Below are 16,260 nucleotides of genomic sequence, written 5' to 3'. Positions count from 1 at the left end.
CTGAACAGCAACAGTATGTGTTTGGATGTTTCTGCAAGAATTCTTTCCCAGTCCTCTTCAATCTTATTGCTTTCCCCATCTGAGATGATCTTCAATTTATCCTGTCTGTATCTTATTTGTATATAATTGTTTACACACTGTTTCCTATATCAGACTGTGAGCTCCATAGAACAGGGATTGTTTTTGCTTATTAACTTGATTTGATTTGGAATCAGTGGAGGATAAGTCCAGAAAAGAAATTAGAGACCCTAAGGAAGAAATGGGGGTCCTTGAAGGTTGTGAAGTATTCAGTTTCATGTTGATTAAAATAGTATTTTTGAAAGATTCATCAAGAAGAAACACACAAGATGGCTTGAATAAAAGCATTATTAAATATTGTAGCTAGAAGGAACCTTAGAGATAATCTAGCTTAATTTCTTTATTTTACAAAAGTCTGAGTCTCAGATAATATATTTTAAGTGCTTTGTATACTTTGAGGTGCTGAATGAATTTGAACTATTATCATTGTTGTTTTTGTCGTTATTATTGCGTAAGATCACATAGCTGATAATTGGAAAAACTAAAACAATCCAATTTTTATGACATCTTGTCAATGGATTTTTCTTTTTATTATATCAGGCCTCTGGAAAAGGTTGATTGACACCATTTGGTGAGTGACCAGAGGAGAAGCAGTAATTACTCCCCTAGTTTCTGGTCAAGGAGATTGGGGATTGACATAACTATGGCGGAGTCTGGAGAAGAAATCCGTTTTGAAGAAAAAGCTTGTTAACTTGATTTTCGCTCATCGAGTATTTATTAAATGCTTACTATATGCCCAAGCATCATGCCCAGCATGATGTACTAGGGATACAAAAACAGTGGCAAGGCTGTCTCTGCCCTCAAAGACAGATTAGATTCCATCAAGGAAGTTTTGGCACCTTTTGGGGTTGCTGAAACAGCCAAGTAGAATTGTAGACATTTGGAGTGGCACGAATAAAACGTGGAGGAGAAGGGGTGCTGGTGCGTGGCCCAGACACTTATTCTGTGGTCACTACTGGAACAGGGATAGTTAGCAACATGTGCTTTCCTTGATACAAACCTTGACTTTATCATTTAGTTTGTCTTGGCTTGTGATGCATCCTGTCCTTTTAACTCATCCTGTTTTTTCAGTCTGAGTTTATCTTTCTTCTACATTGTTCTGATAGAAATGTTGAACTATTTAAAAAGAAAAGTCATGTTATTTTCATATTGGAAATTTTCATATTGGAAATAACTTGAGTTTTAGAGCTAGAGGCTGATTAAAAAGTTTGATTTTTCACACGCATGTTTATACCTCTGTATCTCTTTTTCTGTGGGGCAGATAAGTGGCCCAGAGGATAGAGTGCTGGGTCTGGAGTCAGGAAGACTCATCTTCCTGAGTTCAAATCCGGCCTCAGATACCTACTAGCTATGCAACCCTGGGCAAATCACTTCACCCTGTTTGCCTCAGTTTCCTCATCTGTAAAATGAGCTGGGGAAGGACATGGCAGTATCCAGTATCTTTGTCAAGAAAACCCCAAATGGGGTCACAAAGAGTCAAACATCACTGAAAAATGACCAAATCTCTCTATCTATATCTGCACTAGAACATTAAGTACTTTAGGATTAAATGCTCGTTAGAGTATAAGCTTTTAATTGCTTTGGGCTCTATGATTACATAGAAGTTTTAGGTAAGTGTTATGACTTGTAGAATATTTTCTTTAGTCTCCCAGATGAACAACCATGGGAAATATCAATTCTTGTTTTAACTCCATACCCTAATTTCCTTAGTTCACAAATCAGCATTGATACCAGAGATACACACATACATGTACACAGATGTAAAAGGGAGATAATCAGGGGTGAAGGAGGCCAGGAAAGGCTTTTTGTGGAAGGCAGAATTTTAGCTGAGTCTTTAAGAGATGGAAATGAAGAGGGAGAGCATCTCGGATATGTGAGACTGTCAGTGAAAATGTTTTGGGAATGAACTGTCTTGGAAGGAACATCAAAGAGACCTGGATTATAGAGTATATATGCAGGGAAATGAGGTCAGTTAATCAATAAACATTTGTGAAGTGCCTGCTATGTGTTCTACTATGTGCTAAGTACTAGGGGTACAACATGTAAACACAAACACAAAGTTTATATATGGTATAAACAGGAAATAATTAACAGAGGGGAGGCATTGGAATTGAGAGAGATTGGGGAAGATTTCCTGTAGAAGGTGGAATTTTAGTTGGGACTTAAAAGGAAGCCAATGAGGTCATGGGGACCGGCCGGAGAGAATGCTCAGAGCTGAAAGATGGAATTTTCTCCTTCGTGGAACATCCACAAGGCCCTTGTCCTGAGTCAGGGAGTGTGTGTTGGGGAGTAAACGGAATAAGGTGTGAGAAGACTGGAAAGGTAGGAAGGGGCGAGGCTATGGAGGACTTTGAATACCAGAGTATTGTGTATTTATTCCTGAGAGCAATAGGAACCCACTGGGTTTGTTGAATCCTTGGGGCCGTGATGACCGTGGTTGGAACTGTGCTTTAGGAAAATCACTTTAGTGGCCCAATAGAGAATGAGATGGAGTGGCGAAGAGACTTGAAGCAGGCAGACCCACCTGCCTTTGGGAAGGGCTTTTAAAAGCTGAACACAGGATTTCACGTTTTACCCTTGGGGTCATAGGGAGCCATTGGAATCATTTGACAAGTACAGGGTCTGGCCAGACTTTCTTGGCTAAGAGGGGAGGTGGATATGCCCTGGTCATGTCTGTGCTTTAGAAAGGAAGATGATTTTGGCAGCTGATTGGGGAAGAGGGGGGTGGATTGTGAGACAAGGAGACTGACCAGAAGGCTATTGTAAGAGTTTGGTGGAGGTAGTATAAGTAGTGAAAAGAGAGGAGGTAATAATCCATGCCCTTTCCAAGAGTATGTATTTGTTGTAATTTCAAGATGTGGTATACTTAAGTATTAATGAACGCAAGTGCCCATTTTGATTGTAACCTTCCAAAAAGAACTAAGTTAAAGATTTAAAAATTCAAGAGAATCATAGAAATAGTCATTATTAAAAAATGTCTTTGTTTAAGGTTCTAAAGAATTAATTAGGCCAGTGAGTCTATGAGTGCCTATCATAAGCTCAGTACTAAATGAGGTAAGACACTTTCCTAAATGCTCAAGAAGCTTGTAACTTAAAGTGAGGACTTACCAGCTGTGTGACCTTGGGCAAGTTACTTAACTCCAATTGCCCTGCCTTCCCCCCTCCAAAAAGGTAAAAAACAAAAAACAATAATTTAGAGTGAGGGTGGTGAGCACGAATACTATACCTAAGGTATCAGTCACTAGGACAAGGCAGTATGAGAATGAGTGGTGCAGTATATGGAGAAGAAAACACAGGAAAATAAAATGAATGTTGGTTGTAGACCCAGTGGTAGTGGTGCTAGCTTGCACAGTCAATGACTAACGGCAGACATTGGCAAGGAGACATCATTGTTGCCGTTCAATTGTTGTTTAGTTGTGACTCTTCAGGATCCCATTCAGGGTTTTCTTGGAGTGGTTTGCCATTTCCTTCTCCAGCTGATTTAATAGATGAGGAAACTGAGGCAAACAAGGTTAAGTGACTTGCTCAGGGTCACACAGCTAGTAAGTGTCTGAGGCAGGAGCTCAGGAAGATGAGTCTTCCCGACTTCAGGTCCAGCTCTCTATCCATGGAGCCACTTGATATGGGATAACCTTTTTCTTTTGTTTACCTGTATGGCGGTTGAAACAGCCATCATTTGATAAGCGCCAGGTCTGGCCCAGGCTAATTATGAATGTACAGTAATTATACATTTCTTTATTTGTTAGAGTAACCTCTGAACAGCTCGTCACCCCTATCCTTGCCCTATTTTTGGATGTCTCCTTAATTTGACTTAATCGTCTGACAATAACAGACTGATGTGACATTTGTTGTTTTTCAGATTGAAGAAGGAAGCAAGGCCGCAGCCGTGGACAAGTTACTGGCTGGAGATGAGATTGTGGGCATCAATGATATAGGCCTCTCAGGATTTAGACAGGAGGCGATTTGCTTGGTGAAAGGTTCACATAAAACCCTGAAGCTGGTAGTGAAGAGGTAAGATTCTATGCTGTAGTGCTAAGATTTTGGCTTGTTTTATCACTGGTTTACCCATTTTCAAGTCAATGACAAAGTATTTTGAAGAAGAAAATAGGTCATTGCTATTTCTCTTTCATTATAATCGCCCTGATATGGACCCCAAAACCTCACATCACTTTGCTATACTTTTGGAAATTTAAAATTAGAATTCAAAGAGAAGTCCTTGGAGTTCCATATCCCACCTGTCAACTCAGCTTGCTTATTTTAGTCCCATCATATTATTGTTACTGGTCGTCGTTGACCATGACATGACATCAGGAGGTGATATCTTGACTTGCAAGTGAATTGGACTTAAGTGAGGCCGGGCTGTGCAGGGCTCACCTTCTCTTCCAGAGTCATGAGAGTTCAGTGGCAAGACACAGGTCAATACAACTGGCAGGGGCCCTGATTCAGTGGGGAGACCCTGACCTTTTAAAGATAAGGTCTTTCCCAGGCCTCAGTTTGTCTGAGGCAATGCCCGCTCAGTAATTAAAGGCTAGCTGAGAATTAAGGCAAAAGATGGTCTAGTTTGCCTTCACAAGAGAATCAGTTGGGCAGGGAAAGACCCTCAGTTTCTGGACAGAACAAAAACAATTGCTATTTACACTCACTCCGAGCCATCACGACCCGAACAATGAACATCATGTTGTTCATCTCTAAATCATTATCATTATCTGCATCGCATCTGTCAGCATCGGTATGAAATTTAGTATTCCTAGGTGTTGATTTTTGTTTTGCCTATACTTTTCCTGGGTAGAGAGAGAAAGCTAAGTTTTACTAAGAGATTCCCAAGAAAAAGATTTGCAATTGCATGTTATCCACACAAGGTGGCAGGCTGTTATATTTTCAGTTTGCTTTCACAGTATATCAGCTATGAAGCAAGCTAATTAGGGCTATTTTTCTAGTTACAAAAGATTCCCCTATTAAGCCAATTTTCAAAGGAAATAAAGCTGTCTGTTTCCATGAGCTAGATCGTTGACAGAAGTTAGGATTTAGAACTATGGAAATAATGCCTACAAACAGAATTCAGATGTTATTTCTAGGCACTGTGAAGGTTTTTGCCATTTTTTGGGGAGGGAATTTGTTTTCCACTGCTCAGTTGTAATTCATTCAATTCATTCAGAGTGTTTGTGGCAAGTATTTTTGTGTGCTTTTACAGAATTAATATATTCTTGGAAAGTTGATTGTAAAATTTTATAAATGAAACTATTTTTCGTATTTATATTCATGTCAAATTTGGAAGGAGGCATTTTCTTGGGACCATTTAGCAGTGGACTGGGGAAAGGAAGCCTTCAGCAATAATTCCTTAACTGGGAGGTTAGAGAGCAAAGGGAATTCACATTCTGCTTCTTTTGGCAACTTTATCGGCTCCCCCACTCTTGAACGCAAAAGCCTCCTGTAATACTCTACTTCTTTCTTCCTTTTTTCTCCTTATTTTTTATTTTTCAGTAATTAAAAAATGTATCTGTGGTTTGTTTTCAGACAGTATGCAAATGCATCTGTGATCGTATTCATGTGTGTGTCTCTCTTAGCAATGCCCTTGGTAATCCATACTTACCTGCCCATTCTGTGCAACTCTTATTTGGGTCCTCCCCCAAATTTGCCACTGGTTGCCCACCACCTAACATGCTGTGTGTCTTCCTCTCCATTTCTGGACATTGCTGGGATTCCAGAAGTGTGCCCAGCTGTCTGGAGAGTTAGCCCTTTCTCTCACCTTGTGACTGGCCTGTATTTTGTTCTGATCATACTTGACTCTGATAATATCATGCTTTTTGGTCTCTTATTTTGACATACCTGGAGAATGGATATTCCAGTGCCCTTAGAATTGTGTCCCTTCCAAGACATGTCTCCTTTTTATACTTATGTAGTGCACCCACCCTCTTCTACATTTATTTTCTTTAGTTTAATTTCTATGTGCTTATACAATATATCTGGGACTGTGATATTGAAAGTCTAAATATAGTGTTTCCATATTAATCATGAAGTGTTTGTTATTAAATTTATTTCCATGGTGGACTTTTTGCAGCCACTTATAAGCATTACTAATGTGAGATAATCAATTCCATCAGCTCCTTGGAGCTTATTTCTCCAAGGAAAAACTGGACCATTTAGCAGTAACTTTCTTTTGCATCATAGTTTAATGGTGAGATGGTCATGATTGAAACCCTTCACTCCATGATGTACTCATTTGTTATTGGAAAAGAGTGTTACATATAAAATACTAATAGCTGAATCTAAAAACTGTGATTCTTACTAAGTACCCTTTTCTCTTTTTACTTCTCTGCCCACCTTTTGCTGGATTTGTCAGTCTGGAAACCAAAGAGACTGAACAGGACTAAATCTAATACTCTTTGTTTCTTTGTTTCCTGGGATGCCACAGTCAAAGATTTCATCAACAAGTAGCCACTCTGCTGGTCCTGAACCTCTCTGTACTTTTCTCATCTGGTCTTTCAAAAGCAGACATAGCCTGTTTCCTTTTCAGCCAGAGTGTGGGCTCAGCTCTGTGTAACAACAAGGAATCGGTGATTTAATCGATGATGAAATCCTAAATACACTTTTGGTAAAATATTATTGATAATAATTATGATCCAAAAAATATACAAATACTAGTTTGACATGAAAATGTAACTCCAGAGCTGTTGTCCTTTGGGACAGAAGAAAAGCAAATACTTTAAATTGTCTGCTCCTTTGAAGATAATGGAGTTAAAAAAAAAAAATTGGGGTTTTATTTTCACCAGAGTAAAGATTTCTTTTAACTATCTTATTCCCTGTTCTTGTTTTTAATGTTTATTGGGAAGGTTTTTTTTTTCCTATTTTCTTATTTGTTATCCTTTGTATATATTGCTGTGTTGTCACTGTCTTACTTTCAAAAGTTTTCCCCCCTAAATTGTGGTTTTGGATTTTCATAGAGTAGTTATACTTTAAGTGAGGTACATTTGTAATGGTTCTGTAGTCAGGACACTGCAGTGCTTGATAAAGTTTTATATATACATATTTTAAAAAGGAACAGAACAGCTTAAAATATTAAGAGCAGAATTTTCATCATTGTAGATATTTAAAAACTCAGACTTTTTAAAATATTAAAATTGACCCTTTTGAAAGATGCTTTTAGATATAGTTAGGTGATTCACGAAGGTTGAAGTTGTCTGACTTTACAGATTTCAGTTCATCATAGTGATGATCACTTTGGACTATAAAGCCACCATTTGTTTCTAAATAAACCTCGATTTAAATAGCTCTTTGTATGTATGGTGCTATAATTTATAATTTTAATCTGAGAAAACCTACTAGAAGTCAATTTGGTGATGTATTCTTAGGCTTCCACTTGGCACATGGAAAATATTTGCAAAATTAGGATCCCTTTGTTCAGGGAGAGAAGGAGTCAGTCACTCAAAATTTGTTTTTGTAAGGTTAATCTTTAACCACTGAGACCAGTGAGAGGAGTGAGAGCTTCAAATGAAAAATGCCTCACTTATCTGGGAATCAGTCTTTGGGTACACAGGCCTGTGAGTGGCTGAAATTGCTGTCACAGAATCTCAGAACTAAAGACCTTAAGAGTCCATGTTACGGAACGTGACAATATGTCTAGGTTCAAATCCCACCTATTGTACACACACTACTTGTTTGACTAAAAACAAGTTACTTTAGTCACAAGTTACATGACTTCTATGAACTAGGGCTGATAATATCTATAATATTTATCTCCTAGGGTAGTAGAGAAGATCAAATAAGATTCTCTGTAGATCACTTTGTAAACCTTAAGGCACTATTAAATGTCAGCTATTACCAAGTTAACTTCATAGGAAAGTTCCTCAGATCCTCATTCATTGATCTTGGCCTCTGTCAAACTTGGTTGTCTGTCTTTCCAACACATTGCAGATAGAAAACAAAAATTTAGAAGGTAACTGACAGAAATAACAGCCGACGTCCTGTCAGTGACAGAAGAAACTAGTCTCTGGGTGGCTAGGTGGAGCAGTGAATAGAGAACCAGCCTTGGAGTCAGGAGGACCTGAGTTCAAATGCGACCTCAGGCACTTAGCACTAACCATGTGACCTTGGGCAAGTCACTTAACCCCAATTGCCCTACCTTCACCCTGCCAAAAAAAAGAAAGAAAGAAAGAAAAAAAAGAAGAAACTAGTCACAGGAATTAAAAGCGTAGCAGCCTGAAGTCATTTACTGTAGAAAGAAGATAACCTTTGCCTCACTGAGGGCATCACTATATTAAAGCAAGACAAATAATAATTAGTTTTGATCCTATCTTCCTACATTCTTTTCATTTTTAAAATAAATTATATTGATCTTTTTTTTATATTGCCTAAATTTCCCTCCCTTCTCCCAAATAGCCATTTCATATAATAAAAAATTTTAAAGAGAAAGTGTATGTGGCGGGGTGGGAGGAGGGGGGAATCAGCAAAATGGATCAATACATCTAAAAATATCTGACAATAAATTAGGTGTTCCATACCTGTGGGACCCCTACTTATGCAAAGGCATTGGGACAAGTGTCTTCACATCTCTTCTTTGGGGTCAAGCTTGTTCTTTGTACATTCATTTTCAAATGTTTTGTGTGACTTGTTCTCTCTTTACATTTTTATCGACCAGTATGTTCCCCCCTTTTTTCCTTCACTGTGTCATTTCATGTAAATTTTTCTATGCTTCTCTGAGTTCATCATATTCTTCCTTTCTTACAGCACAGTCCATTACATTCATGTCCCACAATTGAACAGTTACCCAACCAGTTGGCTTCTTCTTTATTTTCAGTATTTTGTTACTACAAAAAGTGCTGATAAATGTCTTGGCATATATAGGACTATCCTTTTTTTTTTTTTTTATCAGTGACACTCTTGGGAGAGATGCTTAGAAGTACAATTTTTGGGTCAGAGTATAGACTTTTTAGACACATAATTCCAAATTGCTTTTTGGAATTATTATTCCAATTTATTGGTCCATCAACAATACAGTAGTATGTCTATATTTCTACAATCCATCCAATATTGAATATTCTCATTTTTTTTTTCATTACCAATGTTCTGGATGTGAGGTAAAATTTCACAGTTTTCATTTGCATTTTCCTTATTAATAGTCATTTGGAGATTCTTTCATCTCCATATTAACAGACTGCAACTCTTGGGAACTGTTTATTCAAATTCTTTGGGGAATGGCTTTTGGTGTCATAATTCTTTTAGCTGGATACCAAACCCTTATTCAAGAAATTTGATAAAAAGATTTTTCTCATTAGACTACTTCCCTTCTTATCCTAATTGCATTAACTTTGCTTTTACAGTGCCTGGTACTTAGCAAAATGCTTGCCACATAGTAACTGCCTATAAATTCTTGTTGCCTGGTTATATCGAAGCTTTTCAATTTAAAGTAATGAAAATTTTCCATTTTACCTTTTGTAATTGCTTCTTACTTGGTTAACATTAGTCTATCTCATACCCTTAGCAGTTAAAAGTATATCATTTGTTCACCTTTAATATTCAGGTTTGTCCATTTTTAATTTACTGTAGAAAACAGCATAAGATATTGGTCCAATTTTTTCTAGTCTGTTTGCAGTTGTCCTAACAGTTCTCATCAAGTAGGGAGTCCTTTCTTAAGTTATTCATGGTTTGGGGAGGTTTTGGACAATGGATTCCTAGTTCTGTTATTTCGGATTCCCTCTATGTCTAAACTGTTTTATTGATCTACTTCTCTCTTTATCTGAGACCACATTCTTTTTTATAATTACTGTTTTGTACTATATTAATTATAATTTATCATTATATAATTATATTAATATATATTACCATTATTAATTTATTATATAATTAATTATAAAGATCTATCTTTAACAGATCTGGAAGTAATCTTCTCCCTTCATTCCTATTCTTTTTCATTATTTCCCTTGATAGTATCATATAAGATTGTTTCATCTCAAGAACAGATTACACAATTGTACCTTTTCAGCAAGACGTTTGAAACTTAACTATTTTCTATTTCATCCCTCTAGAGTTCAGTGTTTCTATCAACTCTTCCAGTAAATGAATCAGTTCACATAGTCTAGGTCTAAGATCATAGACTTAAAACTGGAAGTGACCATAGAGGTCATCTAGTCAGCTTCCTTTCACCAATCAATAAGTATTTATTAAACACCTACCATGTTCCAGGCATTGTGCTGGATACTGGGGATACAAATACATTGAAGGAAGAAAGTCTTGCTCATGAGGAGTTTAAATTCTAACTGCATAATTAAATTAGTATATGCAGACAAAATAAATACAAATTATTTAAATACATAAGGGGAGAGAGAGAAGGAGAACATATGGGCAGGGGAGGGCTCAGGAAGGCTTCCTATAGAAGATGGTTCTTGAGGAATATGCCCCAGGCATGGGAGAGTGCCTCTACTGAGACACAGAGATGAGAGATGTATTTGGGGAAGAGAGAAAAGGCTTGTCCAACAACACTGGAAAGATAGATTTGAGACCAACTTGTGCAGGGTTTGGATAGCGAAATAGGAGTTTATGCTGTTGGAATGAATTAACAGGGGAAGTGTCATGTTAAGGAAAATCACATTTGGCAGCACAGTATATAGGGTAGGTTGAAGTGGGGAGAAGCGAGGTTAGAGAGATCAGTAGGAGGGTGTTGAATGCAAGCGATAGCTATGTGAGTGAGGGAAAGGGGTAGGATATGAGAAATGTGGAGGCAGAAATCGTTAAGAGTTGGCAGCCTGCCAAGTGGGGAAGAGGCGAGTGAACAATATTCATCATGCTGAGGTTATGAACCCAGGGAGAATGGAGTGGGTTTGCAGGGAAAGAGGAGGCATCGATGTCCAGAGAGGTGAAATCAAAGTCATACTCATAATAAGTACTAGGGCAAGATTGAAATTCAGCCTTAAAACTACATCACATGATCTCTTACATTACTTGGAAGGACGGGCAAAATCACACCTGTATTTTAGTTGGCTCTCAGAAGTCCCCTTTCCTCATTGTCTTATCTGTAAATGACTTTTGTTTTGGGAGGCAGTCTACTAGAGAGCGAGTTAGGGTTATGGGCGAGATTGACACCCGTCTGCTTTGACTGGATTCCTTACTACTTTTCTATTTAGCAAAGTCACCTCTTTATCAATGACAGTGAACCAAAATTCCTAATTTTATTGCCTAGGAAGCACATAGGGTACTTGATAATGTAGCAGGATTCCTGGTTATCAGACGCTTTGCAAAGTAGGCACAAATTTGTTTATGGTGAAAAAAAGCAAATATGTTTGCGTGCCTCAGCAGGCAAACATCCATTCCTGTTTGCCAATTGCTATATGCTGTATGCCAGTCGTATGCATCTCTCCAAGTGACTGAAACTTTCATCTAATCTAGATAGTCGTACTTTAACATTTTAATTTGCTCTCACTAAGTTAAGAGCAAAGGTGTGACCTGTAGACTTTTGCATGTTTTTTTAAGTCAGATTATGAAAAATGTTGTAGTTTTTTCCTCTCGGATGACCAAATTGAGGTGTAGTGTATTTTTAGAGGTCACTTCTTTCAAGATAGGACAGTTTGGGCCACTGAACATAACTATAATAGTTTCCATTTGAGACATTTGGGGGAAAAATCATCTTTGATCTGTATGTCTCAGAGAAATACTAATTACTTTCAATAAATAGGCGTGTTTGGAACACACATACATTTTTAGTTGAGTATAGGGAGACTATTAAAAAATAGGGACTTGGGCAACACCTATGACTCTTAAAGAGCCTTATTTATAAATTGGGAAGGGAGTGATTTTGAAGGTTCTCTTGGAAAAGTTTATGTGGAATTGAAGTATACTTCTTTGATAAACATTTCTCCAAAAATTATTAGACCTTGGTTTTGTCAGTTTATGCTGAAGCCAGTAACTTTTCACACGACACCCCCTATTTTAGCTTTGTATAACTGGGACAACAATGATAATACAACCTGGTTTAAGGATTACTGAAGGAATTTGTAGAATTAAAAAGAAAGTTGTCAGAGGAGCATAGAGCTTGGAGTAGCAGAGAGTTCAGAGACTATCGAGGAGTTCAACATCCTTCTATTAGATGGAGAAGCCAAGGCCCAGTGAGGTTAAGTGATGTGACCAAGTTCACATTGGTAGTAAGTGTCAAAGATATGACTTGAATCAGGAGTCTCTGTTGTTTCCACTGTACCATAAATTATATATATATTTTTAGAAACCTATATTGAAAAACAAGGCATATTTGAAAACAGCTTTTGTCCATAATCAAATTAAATGTGCTCAGCCAGAATCATTTCTACCTGAATGTGAAATTTGCTTATTGATGTTGAGTTGAACCCTGAGATTTCTTGTTTTTCTGCTGCCATGGGTTCTAGGTGCCCTGGGAATTTGCCTAGAATAACATCATGGCTCAGATCTTGAAGGTAGAAACTAGCACTGTTTTTGACTCCTAAGGTTTCATCATATTTATCGTTGCAGAGGGGACATTTCTGATTCCTCAATGATAATGGTGAGAAGAGCTGCTCTGTTACCTATACAAGCTCATCCTGATGTCTAAAGGATTGGTGAATCAAACACCCTTAAATATTCCAGTAGAAGTGCTTAAAGATTCAGGTGGAAAGAAATCTCTTTGAGATATTCTATAAGATATTCTAATTATATTTCAATTTATATTCAGTTTTATTTAATTTATTGCCCATCTTGTACAAATAGTATTTTACTAAATGCTGCCCATTCTGTTTGACTGGAACCTTCCTTTACTATGTAAAATGGTGTTCACTAATCATTTTATGTATATCTTGTTGCCCAGTTAGAATGTATGATTCTTATAAACACAACTATGAATTTTACCTATTGATAAAAAATAAATCCCATTTCTATGGTGCTTTTTCTAGTTGTAGAGCATGTTATAGATACTTTCCTATTTGAGTCTTAAAATCTCGTAATGTAGACAGTACAATTACTTATTATGTTTTTACAGGTAAATAAATGGGCCTAGATAGTTTAAATGACTTACCCAAGGGCAAATAATACCTTCAAAGCTTCCCTACTTGGGTACTTCTGAGTTTCTTGGACAGAAGTCACACAACCACTCCAGTAAGGTCTCCTGAAAATTCATTTGATCTAATCTCCACTGGGCTCCAGGCTGCTACTTAGCAATGCTTTTTTTTTCCCTTCTGATTGGTTCTACATTATACTTCTCTCAAGACCTTTTCTAAACCTTGGGTCTTTTATAAATGAATAAAAAAATTTAATAAGCACTTATACATCAAAGCATCTGCTAAGTTCTAGAAATATGAATAGAAAAGTAAAACAGTTCCTGTTCTCAAGGAGTTTACATTCTAATGGGGAAGAAAACACATGTAGGGTTAGCTGCGAGTCAGATGAAAAATCCCGCCTACCGTCCTTAGGGTTTGTTGGCAAAGCAGATGTTGATACATCATCTTTAATGTCATTTCTACTGATAAAAATATCAGATCCTGCTGATTTAACAGTGCCAAAGCTTTTGATGGTGAGAAATTTTTTTTCTGAGTCTTCAGTAGGTATGGCTATGATATCTTCAGGAGAGGTTTCCAGGCTGCCTTTCCAAGGGAGATGCTTCTCTAGAAGCAACTGGACCAGAAGCAAGACAGGTGGTCTGGGGATAGTGGTGGGTTTTCTTTTCCATTGGTGGCAGTTGGTCAGTAGGTAGTTTTGGTGGTGTTGAAGTTACACCTGTTTCTCTCTTTGATGATGACTGCCAGGCTTGAACTGAACACAGGGTTATGGTTTGGGTCAGTACTGCTATTCACACCCCATTGACATCTGAGGAGAGGTAGTAGTTGAGATAGTGGTAGGGGTTTAACTGGATTGGCATCTGCCCCTTCCTTTGTCTCCTATAGGGTGCATTTGTTGCTTCAACTAGGCTGACTTTTGTAATCATTGAGAGAGATTGTTGGCAATTACTGGGAAAAGCCGGTTCCTTATGCACAGATATTGTTTCCTTAAATAATGACTGTAGGGGCTGGGTGGGAAGCAAGACCAGTGGTTTAGGGCTCCTGCTCTTCCTAGGACTTTGGGCGTATCTACCTGTCCTGACAATTTACCTCCTACGCCATGTCCCACCCTCCACCCACATCCACAATTTCCCTGCAGGTAACTGTCTCCCACTCTGTTGAGAAAATTGAAGTCACTTGCCATAAACTTCCTCATTTCCTCTACTTGACATCTTAAAATTTCTCTATATTTTCTTCCATTCCCTCTTCTGTTTTATTCCAATTTTTGAGGAGACTAGAATTTCTCATTTTGATAAGAGCAGCCCTTCTGCCTATCACTTTGAGGCTGTCTCCTCCAGGAGCTTGCTCTGTCAATATTTCATTTTCTTCTGTTGTGTGTGTGTCTACTTCCATCTGTTTCTGTCTTTCTCCGTTTCTGCTTTAGTATTCATTCTAGGGGCACAAGCAAGACACAGACCTCAATGGAGACTTAACACTCAAATAAAGAGTAGATTAAAATACAAGTTGTAGAAACAATTAAAGGGATTGGACTAGATGAACTTTAATGCCTTTTTGGGGCCCTTAACATTTATTGAAGTAAATTGACAGGGAAAAGATGATGGTGGACCTTCAGACTGGGGACGTGTGACTTTTAATTTGTAGGCGTGAGATTTTTTCTCATCTCTGTTGTGAACAGGTGGTCAGGAGTAGAATTGCATTTGGCAAGTTAAGTTTTTAAAAGTAATTGGATCTTGTTTCATGGGACTGATAAATAAGTATCTTGTCATCATTTAGAAACTGATGCTAGGAAAACGATACTTCAGGAGACAGATTGCTATCTCTACCTTCTACAAACGACAAGGTACAATTCCTTTCTACAATGAAATGTCGCTGATAACAAATACCTCCTAATGCTAATCTTTACTGTCCATATGTCTGCTTCATGACATTTAGGCATCAGGACTGACTGAGCAAAGGGGTTTGAGAGACAGCAGTTGCTGAGTTGTTCAGATGTGAAGAGATAACTCAGGTTGGGGAAAAGAGTTTCCAAATAATTTCTGCCAAATAATATGTTTTGTTTGTTGCAGAGGATTTTGACACCTGCTTATGGGCATTTTGGTTCAACATAGATTGAAATAGCGAGGCAGACTTCTTAACTTTGAAGATTCTGTCCAGAGGCTGCATATGGAATGACCTACTCACTTTTAAACCCTCATCCCTTTCTCCTCTCATTTCTTTCAATAATGGTCAGCACATTAATTTTCATTTTTAAAAATAATATTCCCCCAATTACATGTGAAAACAATTTTTTTTAACATTCTTATTTTTTAAATTTTGAGTTCCAGATTTTATCTCTTCCTCACCTCTCCCTTCCCTGACACAGCAAGCAATTTGATATAGGTTATATATACGCATTATTTTTCAAAACAGTCAAGCACCCTCTTGCAATGATGAACAACACTGAGTAAAATGCTTGCTGACTGAGCCCTCATTGAGATGTGATTTGATTATTTCCACTGGACAGCAATTTAATGGAATTGACATTTTAGGGGAAGATATTGCTTTGACTTTGTGGAAATGAGAAAGAAGGTATGGCAGAATGACTCCCTTTGAATGCATTTCTCTCAGAGAATATATATGTGGAGGATGGAAACTGGATCAAATCTTTGTCAAGTGATAAATATTCTTATACTAGATATACTGGCCATCCACACCAGCCCTTGTTCTTTGGCAAATCATAAGAAGAGGAATGTTCCGTAGATCCATAGCAAGAGTGTAAAATGTGTTGGGAGTTGTGGGAGGTATATTGAGGTGTTAAATAGAGGTCGTTCATTTGGGAGCCTGGAACTTAAATGTTTAAGTCTTTTTCTTTAATTTTCTGCTATCGTACCTAAAAATTGCAATCTGCTTTCCTTCTCTCTCATAGTAAGCAGTGTGCCTGCATTTACACAGTAATGTTCCTAAAAGCTGACTCTATGTTAATGCCTATTTTAGATGTACTGTAGTTTTCAAATTTTAAATAAAGCTGAATACTTTCATAAAATTGATAATTTCCCCTCTTTTTTGTAGATCAGTTTGTATCAGTTTGGTTTAAAAAGGAGATACATAAGTAGTGGAAATTTCAATTATCCTGATTGTAGCCTCTCTTGAATAAACTTATTAAACATAGTACATCTAAAATAGGCATTAACATAGAGTCAGCTTTTAGGAACAT

The 16,260-nt window shown here is 37.5% G+C and overlaps 1 protein-coding gene across 5 annotated transcripts in view; it reads left to right on the top strand.

The window, feature by feature from the left end:
- Nucleotides 1-16,260, top strand: part of SHROOM2 (shroom family member 2) — a 240,813-nt gene that overhangs the window by 107,272 nt on the left and 117,281 nt on the right. For all 5 annotated transcript variants that reach the window (XM_069072802.1, XM_069072798.1, XM_069072797.1 and 2 more), the window contains exon 2: nt 3,938-4,089. Coding sequence is in view for 2 of the 5 variants with exons in the window: in XM_069072797.1 (XP_068928898.1) it covers nt 3,938-4,089 (152 nt within the window). In the remaining 3 variants the exon portion in view is untranslated. The remainder of the gene's footprint in view (nt 1-3,937; nt 4,090-16,260) is intronic.

The sequence above is a fragment of the Petaurus breviceps genome, unplaced genomic scaffold (genome assembly GCF_028583685.1).
Source record: "Petaurus breviceps papuanus isolate PSGF00001 unplaced genomic scaffold, PetGlider_PUasm1.0 90849, whole genome shotgun sequence".
Classification (NCBI taxonomy): domain Eukaryota; kingdom Metazoa; phylum Chordata; class Mammalia; order Diprotodontia; family Petauridae; genus Petaurus; species Petaurus breviceps.
Note: the sequence above shows the minus strand (reverse complement) of the source record. Positions and strands in the feature narration are given on the sequence as shown.